The sequence below is a fragment of the Mesoplodon densirostris genome, chromosome X, assembly GCF_025265405.1.
Source record: "Mesoplodon densirostris isolate mMesDen1 chromosome X, mMesDen1 primary haplotype, whole genome shotgun sequence".
Taxonomy (NCBI): Eukaryota; Metazoa; Chordata; class Mammalia; order Artiodactyla; family Ziphiidae; genus Mesoplodon; species Mesoplodon densirostris.
In genome coordinates, this window is record NC_082681.1 from 3,876,298 (window position 1) to 3,885,635 (window position 9,338).

The 9,338-nt window shown below is 52.2% G+C and overlaps 1 protein-coding gene across 1 annotated transcript; it reads left to right on the forward strand.

The window, feature by feature from the left end:
* Nucleotides 1–5,716: 5,716 nt before the first annotated feature.
* LOC132482509 (melanoma-associated antigen 10-like) lies at nt 5,717–6,655 on the forward strand. Its single transcript, XM_060087829.1, has 2 exons — nt 5,717–5,850; nt 5,968–6,655. Exons 1-2 carry the CDS (start codon nt 5,717–5,719, stop codon nt 6,653–6,655), a joined length of 822 nt encoding a protein of 273 aa, XP_059943812.1.
* The last annotated feature ends 2,683 nt before the right edge of the window (nt 6,656–9,338 follow it).

The window sequence follows — 9,338 nt, forward strand, 5'->3', positions numbered from 1 at the left end:
TCAGTGGTTTCCTTTGTTGTGCAAAAAAGCTTTTAAGTTTAGTTAGGTCCCATTTGTTTATTTTTCCTTTTACTTCTTTTCCTTAGGAGATAGATCCAAAAACATATTGCTGTGATTTATGTCAAAGAGTGTTCTGCCTGTGTTTCCCTCTAGGAGTTTTATAGTATCCGGTCTTACATTTAGGCCTTTACCCTATTTTGCATTTATTTTTGTTTATGCTGTTGGACAATGGTCTAATTTCATTCTTTTACATGTAGCTGTTCAGTTCTCTCAGCACCACTTATTGAAGAGACTGTCTTTTCTCCAGTGTCTACTGTATTCCTGCCTAGTTTGTTGTAGATTAATTGACCATAGGTGCGTGGGTTTATTTCTTTGCTTTCTATCCTGTTCCATTGATCTATTTGTCTGTTTTTGTGCCAGTACCATACTGCTTTGATTACTGTAGCTTTATACTGTAGTGTGAAACCAGGGAGTATGATTCCTCCAGCTCTGTTGTTCTTTCTCAAGATTGTTTTGGCTCTTCAGGGTCTTTTGTGTTTCCATAGAAAATTTAAAATTATTTGTTCAAATTCTGTGTAAAATGCCAAGAGTATTTTCATAGGAATTGCATTGATTGCAGTTCTGTAGGTTGACTTGAGTAGTATGGTCATTTTAACACTACTGATGCTTCCAATTCAAGAATGCAATGTTATCTTTCCATCTGTTTGTGTTGTCTTCAGTTTCTTTCACCACTGTTATACTTTTCAGTGTACAGGTCTTTTGCCTCCTTAGGTAGGTTTATTCCTAGGTATTCTATCATTGTGATGCAATGGTAAATGAGATAGTTTCCTTAATTTCTCTGATACTTTGTTTTTAGTGTATACAAAGGCAACTGATTTCTGTATATTAATAATAGTATTTAATAAGCTTCAGTTTCTACGTTTGTGAATGGTATTGACCACATATATTTGTACTGATCCAATACAAGGCTGAATTTTGGTATTTGTAAAATCAACTGGGAAACATTCCTTCATAGTTTGTGATCCCAACCTAGATAACACAGCATTGCAATAGGAGTTTACTTGGAAATGTGAAAGTAATTACCAGTACAATTCATGGCCACCGGGTTGTTCTTCGGGACACCACGTCGTCGGCTCAGTGGTGCGTGCCCTGCTGTGGGACTGTCCTGTGCCCACCACAGGGCAGGGCCAGGCCCCAGGCATGTGGGCCATAGGGGGAGGGGCTTCCCTGAGGGGAGCAGGCATTGCCAGCACACATCGTCCTGGAGAGAGGCCACATGTGGGGCCCTCAGGAAGGGAGACTGGGGGGGGGATGGAGGGCCGATGGGTGGGGTGTAGCGGAGGCACCTTGTTGGGGACCCCGGGGGGGGGGAACCCGTGGGGTCCGGTGGCCGTTAGAAGTTCCTCTCTGTGTTATCATGCCCTCCGTTCAATGGTTTCAGTCAATGTTTCTCTTTAATAAATTTCTCGGAACGTTTCAGCTGAGTGTGGCCTCCGCAGTGGGCAATGGAGGGAAAGGATTGCTGCGGGTGAGGGTGGGGGTCCAGAGTCGGATTCCTGCTCAGCACCTGTGGGACACCTCTCCAGTGAGAGGGTAGGCTAGGCACTTTGCAGACCCAGACATGGTGAGGGTTCTTCTTCCATTTCATAGGTGAATTGTAAAGTTTTAGCGAAAACTGATAATTGCCTGAAAAGGCAGTAGAGAAGTTAAAATGTAAATGAAAAACTTGATTATCTCAGCAGGAAAAAGGGAACATAGGAGCAACAATAGTTGGACTGACAGTGCTACGGACTGAATATTTGTAATCCTCTCCCCCTCATTCACCTGTGAAATTCTAACCCCCAAAGGGATGGGATTTGGAGGTGGGGCGCTGGGAAGTGATTAGCCCATGCTGGGGGAGCCCTCATGGATGAGATTAGCTCCCTTATAAAAGAGACCCCAGACAGCTGCCTCATCCTCTTGTGCCATGTGAGAAGATGGCTAGTTGATACAACTAGACAAGAAATCAATCCATATAAAGAAGAGCTTTATTACTATTGCTTTATTACTCAGCTGTACAGAGGAACGAAATGGGTCGTTTGTAGAGACGTGGATGGATCTAGAGACTGTCATACAGAGTGAAGGAAGTCAGAGAGAGAAAAACAAATATCGTATATTAATGCATATGTGTGGAACCTAGAAAAATGGTACAGATGAACCGGTTTGCAGGGCAGAAACAGAGACACAGATGTAGAGCACAGACATATGGACACCAAGGTGGGAAAATGGTGGGGGCGGGGGTGGTGGTGGTGTGATGAGTTGGGAGATTGGGATTCACAAATGTACAATTTTATGTACAAAATGGGTAACTAATAAGAACCTGCTGTATAAAAAATTACATAAAATAAAATTCAAAAACTAAAAAAAACAAAAGAAATCAGAATAGGTTTATGACATTATCAGTCACAGTAGAAAACCACCTGTAAAGACAAATTGAGTTATTTGCCACAACGGGCTCTGCATCGCCAAGTTTGCTCCCCCAACTCCACAGCCTTGCAGGGAGGCCTTCCTATTGGTGGAAGGCCAATGGGCGTGTCTTTTGCTTCCTGAGGCGCCAAACCTTGGGACCTCAGGCCCTCAGTGCGCATGGCTACTGCTGCTCCCGTAGCAAAGCGCCTCCTCACGTGCTCTTGTCATCCAACCACTTTCTCTGTAAAGAGACGTCTAGAACTTTCTCCCTCATCTCCCTGGAGCTTCCGGGAGCACCCGGAAACCCACGTGGCGTTCGCACAGAGTGCCTGGGACCGTCAGCTGCAGAGTTCCTGGCTGCACTGCTGAGACGAGCTCTTCAGCCCCTTCTGAGCAGGACTCCGGAGTCATCCACAGAGTCAGAGCAAGTCAGGAGACAGGCGGGGGCTTTGCCGGGGGCTGGACTCCACAGGTACCGGGGGCCCTGGGAAGGAGTGGAGGTGGGGGGAGGGCTACGGGCTGCTCGGTTGGGAGTGGGGGAGCGGCGGCGGAGGGCAGCGGGTTGAAGGGGGGCTGAGGGAAGGGTCCCCCTGTGTTCGGGTCCGAGGGGAGGACCGCTGGCTGCTGGGGTGGCTGGTGGGGGGCGTTTTCGAGTCGGGGTGCAGAGGGTGGGGCTAATGGCTAAGCGTGGGGGGGCCGGAGGAGAGGGCTTCCTGCTGGATGGGTGGGTCCGGCTTTGGGGGCCAGAGGAGAGGACGACTGGCTGTGGGGGTGGGGAGGATGGGATGGGCGGGCCCCCGCCCCACGGGCTGACAAGGGAGGGGAGGGCTAACGGCTGCTGCGTGTGGCGGGAGGAAGGGGGAGGTACTCCTGGCTGAGGCGGGGGTCGATGGGGAGGACTCCCGGGCGCGGGTTCGGTAGTTGTTAGGGGAGCTCCCGCCGGGGCGGGGCGGGGCGGGGCGTGGGGTGGGGGGGAGGACGCTCGTGGCACGAATGGGGCTCGGGCTCCCGGGTGGGCGGGGGCACGAGGGGTGGGCTCTGCGTCTGGGGTGCGAGAGCTGAGAGCCCCTGGTGCTGAGGGTGCTCGGAGGCGAGAGAGGCACTCAGATGTCTGTTCATGAGGGGGCGCCAGCGGAGAGTCAAGGTGAGGAGTCGAGGGAGCGCTGAGGGACCCCCGCGGGATCATCTCAGCCCTGAGAAGCCCTGGGCTTGGTGGCCTGATGTGTTGTGCATAGATTCCCCCTGGGGGTCTCGGGACAGTGAAAGCCTTGGTGTGAGGGTCCGGCCTCGGGTGAACACAGGGGGCGTCCCCGGACCTGCCAGGGCTCGAGCTGAGGACTCTGAAGGAGGACAGAGGGGACGCCATTGATCCCCGCCCCTGCCATCAGCCCTGGGCAGTCCCGGGACGGAATGAGCACTTGGCAAGGAGTTTTGACTTCTGCCTCCAGGTCTCAGAGACACTGGGGACCTGGTGTAAGGGGCGGGGCCTAAAGAGGGCGGAGGGAAGAATCCCAGGACCTGCCGGGAGTCGAGGTGAGGAACCTGAGGGAGGAATGAGCGGACCCTGGACCCCAGAAGAGAGGGGGCCCTGGGGAGGCGATAGGGTGGGATGACCCCATGCAGCACTTCCTGACATCCGGGTCTCAGAGACCCTGGCGAGGGGTTAAAAGGGGCGGGGTCTCAGAGAGGCTGGGGAGGGGGTATAAGGGGCGGGGTCTCAGGCGGGCACAGGAGAGAATCCCAGGTCCTGCGTGGAGTCAAGGTGAGGGCCCTGAGGGAGGACTGAGTGCAGCCTGGACCCCAGAACAGAGCTGGCCCTGGGAGGCCATAGGGTGGGATGAGCACAGCAGCACATCCTGACATCCGGGCCTCAGAAAAGCTGGGGACCTGGGATAAGGGGCAGGGTCTCATGAGGGCAGAGGGTAAAATGTCAGGTCCCTGGTGGACTAAGGTTAGAGCCCTTAGGCAGGACTGAGGGGACCCTGAGAGAGGACAAAAAGGACCCACCAGATCCCCGCCCTGGCAGGTGGCCGTGGGAGGCCCCGGGGCGGGATGAGCACAGTAGGCCTGTCCTGACGTCCTGACGTCCGGGCCTCTGAGAGACTGGCGCCCTGGTAGAAGGAGCAGGGACTCACACTGGCAGACGGGACAATCCCAGGTCCTGCCCAGAGTCCAGCCTGCACGCGAGGAAGCAAGGATTGAGGACGTTAGACCCCAACACAGGGAGGGATGCTTTGCCCTTCCACGGGGGCCTTGGAGGCGCCAGAGCACGGTCAGCAGATGAGATGTTTCCTGACTTCTGGCTCAGGGTCCTCGGGAGGTCAGGTGTTTGGTGTGAGGGGTGAGGCTTCAGGTCCGCAGAGGGTGGACTCCCAGGATCCCGAGGGCGGACTGAGCAGACCCCCAGCCCTGGTACAGGGGCCTCCACAGAAACCTGCCCCTGTGGTCAGTGCTGGGAGGCCAGGCAGGATGTGAGGAGGAGGTGAGGACCCAGAACGTCCCCATCCTAGGACCCTCGGGAGGCCCTGGACAGGTGCGGCCACATGTGGGGCCCCCTCACTGCTTTCTGTTCAGACCCGGGGTCTTGTTCTGAGTTTCCCCTCAGGCCCACAAAGGGGAGAGTCCAGGCCCTTAAGGGGAACGGTGAGCACTACGAGCCAGCCCCGAGGAGACCACCCACCCGAGAACTCAGAACTGGGGGGATCTCACAGAGTCCGGCCCATCCCTCCTACCAGCACCGAGGGGCCCAGGGCTGTGCCACAGTCTACACAAGAGGTGCCCCCTCCATCCCTCTTACAGGGGCTCCAGGAACCGGGAGGCGAAGGCCCAAGTCTGAGGACCGTGTCCTCAGGCCACAGAGCAGAGGAGGCCCAGGCAGTGCCAGGAGTCAAGGGGAGGTGCGTGCCCTGAGTGTGTACCCAGGGGCTCCCCCTCCCAGAACAGAGGGGACCCCACAACACCCGAGTCACCCCACCGTCCTGTTCAGCCCCAGAACTTGGGGCCGTGCTGGCTGCACCCTGAGGAGCCCCCTCACTTCCTTCTTCAGGTTGGCAGGGGACAGGCCGCCCAGGAGGAGCGCCCCTGTGAGGCCCGAGGGCACCCCTGAAGACGAGACCTGTAAGTGACTCTTGTCAGAGCTGCCCGGGGTGCCTTTCTCCGCCGAGGCCGCTCACACGCCCTCTCTCCCCCAGGTCCGTGGTCCCTACCTGTCGCCCCTGCCCACACTCCCGTCGGCGGCCCGACCCCAGTCATCATGCCCCTGGTCGAGATGAGTGAGCTCCGCCAGCCGGAGGCAGACTTTCAGACCCCAGTCCCGGCCCAGGGCCTGGTGGAGGCACAGCTGTTGGGGGCTGAGGGGGAGGAGGCCGTATCCCCCTCGTCCTCCTCTTCTTACTCTGACCTGTTCCTGGGCACCTCGGAGGAGGTGGCTGATGCTGGAGAACCCAGTCCCCCCCAGAGCCCCTCCCCCACTGCCAGGGCCACCCCTCCATGGAGCCAATGTGAAGACGACGGCCTCAGCCCCCAAGATGAGGAAGGGCCGAGCACCTGGCATGACCAGGAAGATGTGCTCCAACATGCTCTATGTCAGAAGGTGGATGAACTGGTGGCGTTCCTGCTGTTCAAGCATCAGACCAAGGAGTCGACCACAAAGGCAGAAATGCTGACCATCCTCAAAGATTACCAGGACCACTTCCCCATGGTCTTCAGGCGAGCCTCCGAGGACATGCGGCTGATCCTTGGCCTCGACGTGAAGGAAGTGGACCCCAGCAATCACTCCTATGTCCTCGTCCCCACCCTGGGCCTCACCTACGATGGGATGCTGAGTGACAGGCCGAGCATGCCCAAGACCGGCCTCCTGGTGCTGCTCCTGGGCCTGATCCTCCTGGAGGCCGACTCTGTTGCCCCTGAGGAGGTGGTCTGGGGAGCACTTAGCAAGATAGATGTGTGTGCCGGGAGGGAGCACTACATCTATGGGGAGCCCAGGGAGCTCCTCACCAAAGTGTGGGTGCAGGAGGGCTACGTGGAGTACCGGCAGGTGCCCCACAGCGACCCCGCCCGCTACGAGTTCCTCTGGGGTCCCCGGGCCTACGCGGAGACCAGCAAGTGTCAGGTCCTGGAGCATCTGCACAGGGTCAGTGAATGGGATCCCAGGTCCTTCCCATCCCTGTCTGCAGAGGGTGTGAGCGACGAGGAACAGGGAGCCTGAGCCAGAGCAGCAGCCAGGCTCCTTCCAGGCCCGCGTCCAGCAGCTTCTCCTGTGGGGCAGGAAGGGAGGCTGATCCTTCACTCTGAGTTTGAAGAGGGAGTGGTCAGCCTTCTAAGCAGTGAGGGCCCGGGCAAGTTGGGGCAACCCGGTGTAGCATCTTTGTTTTCCTGTTTTCTAAGATGACATGGAAATTCATCTGTTTCCTTTAGTGATTTTTCAAATGTTGTTCTTTTTCATAGAAGATGTTTTAAATGCCAATACTTTGTATTTTTTATACAATTTTTAAAGGTTACATTCAATTTACAGTTGTTACCAAATATTGGCTCTACTCCCCGTGTTGTACAATACATCCTTGTAGCCCGTCTTACACCCCAAAGTTTGTGCCTCCCAGTCCTCCATCCCTGTAGTGCCCCTCCCTCATCCCTACTGATAAGCACTAGTTTGTTCTCTGTATCTTTGAGTCTGCTTCTTTTTTGATATATTCACTAGTTTGTTGTATTTTTTAGATTCCACATATGAGTGATATCGTGCATTATTTGCCGTTCCCTTAAGTAAGTCTGACTTACTTCACTTAGCATGTTGCCCTCCAAGTCCATCCATGTTGCTGCAAAAGGCAAAAGGCAAAAGTTTGTTCCTTTTTTATGGCTGAGTAGTAGTCCATTGTACATATACAGTACCTGTTCTTTATCCATTCATTTGTCGATGGACACTTAGGTAGCTTCCGTATCTTTGCAATTGTAAATAATGCTTCTATGAGCATTGGGGTGCATGGATCTTTTCGAGTTAGTGGGGTTTTGAGGGGATATATACCCAGGAGTGGAATTGCAGGATCCTATGGTAGTTCTGTTTTTAGTTTTTTGAGAAACCTCTATGCTGTTTTCCCCAGTGGCTGCACCAATCTACATTCTCCCAACAGCGTACAAGGGTTCCCTTTTCTCCACATCCTCACCTACATTTGTTATTTGTGTTCTTTTCCATGATAGCCATTCTGACTAGGTGTGAGGTGATATCTCTTTGTGGATTTGACTTGCAGTTGCCTGATGATTAGTGATGTGGAGGATCATTTCATGTGCCTGTTGGCCATCTGCATTTTCTCCTTGAAAAAATGTCTATTCAGTTCTTCTGCCCATGTTTGTAATTGGGTTGTTTGTTTTCTTGATGTTGAGTTGTATGAGCTGTTTATATATATTGGATATTAATCCTTTGTCAGTCACTTCAGCTGCAAATCTTTTCTCCCATTCAGTAGGTTGTCTTTTAGTTTTGTCAGTGGTTTCCTTTGTTGTGCAAAAAAGCTTTTAAGTTTAGTTAGGTCCCATTTGTTTATTTTTCCTTTTACTTCTTTTCCTTAGGAGATAGATCCAAAAACATATTGCTGTGATTTATGTCAAAGAGTGTTCTGCCTGTGTTTCCCTCTAGGAGTTTTATAGTATCCGGTCTTACATTTAGGCCTTTACCCTATTTTGCATTTATTTTTGTTTATGCTGTTGGACAATGGTCTAATTTCATTCTTTTACATGTAGCTGTTCAGTTCTCTCAGCACCACTTATTGAAGAGACTGTCTTTTCTCCAGTGTCTACTGTATTCCTGCCTAGTTTGTTGTAGATTAATTGACCATAGGTGCGTGGGTTTATTTCTTTGCTTTCTATCCTGTTCCATTGATCTATTTGTCTGTTTTTGTGCCAGTACCATACTGCTTTGATTACTGTAGCTTTATACTGTAGTGTGAAACCAGGGAGTATGATTCCTCCAGCTCTGTTGTTCTTTCTCAAGATTGTTTTGGCTCTTCAGGGTCTTTTGTGTTTCCATAGAAAATTTAAAATTATTTGTTCAAATTCTGTGTAAAATGCCAAGAGTATTTTCATAGGAATTGCATTGATTGCAGTTCTGTAGGTTGACTTGAGTAGTATGGTCATTTTAACACTACTGATGCTTCCAATTCAAGAATGCAATGTTATCTTTCCATCTGTTTGTGTTGTCTTCAGTTTCTTTCACCACTGTTATACTTTTCAGTGTACAGGTCTTTTGCCTCCTTAGGTAGGTTTATTCCTAGGTATTCTATCATTGTGATGCAATGGTAAATGAGATAGTTTCCTTAATTTCTCTGATACTTTGTTTTTAGTGTATACAAAGGCAACTGATTTCTGTATATTAATAATAGTATTTAATAAGCTTCAGTTTCTACGTTTGTGAATGGTATTGACCACATATATTTGTACTGATCCAATACAAGGCTGAATTTTGGTATTTGTAAAATCAACTGGGAAACATTCCTTCATAGTTTGTGATCCCAACCTAGATAACACAGCATTGCAATAGGAGTTTACTTGGAAATGTGAAAGTAATTACCAGTACAATTCATGGCCACCGGGTTGTTCTTCGGGACACCACGTCGTCGGCTCAGTGGTGCGTGCCCTGCTGTGGGACTGTCCTGTGCCCACCACAGGGCAGGGCCAGGCCCCAGGCATGTGGGCCATAGGGGGAGGGGCTTCCCTGAGGGGAGCAGGCATTGCCAGCACACATCGTCCTGGAGAGAGGCCACATGTGGGGCCCTCAGGAAGGGAGACTGGGGGGGGGATGGAGGGCCGATGGGTGGGGTGTAGCGGAGGCACCTTGTTGGGGACCCCGGGGGGGGGGAACCCGTGGGGTCCGGTGGCCGTTAGAAGTTCCTCTCTGTGTTATCATG

Coding starts and splice junctions, on each gene's coding strand:
- LOC132482509 (XM_060087829.1), top strand. CDS start 5,717: ATGAGTGAGCTCCGCCAGCCGGAGGCAGACTTTCAGACCCCAGTCCCG. Junction 5,851..5,967: donor TCCTCTTCTTACTCTGACCT/GTTCCTGGGCAC, acceptor CGACGGCCTCAG/CCCCCAAGATGAGGAAGGGC.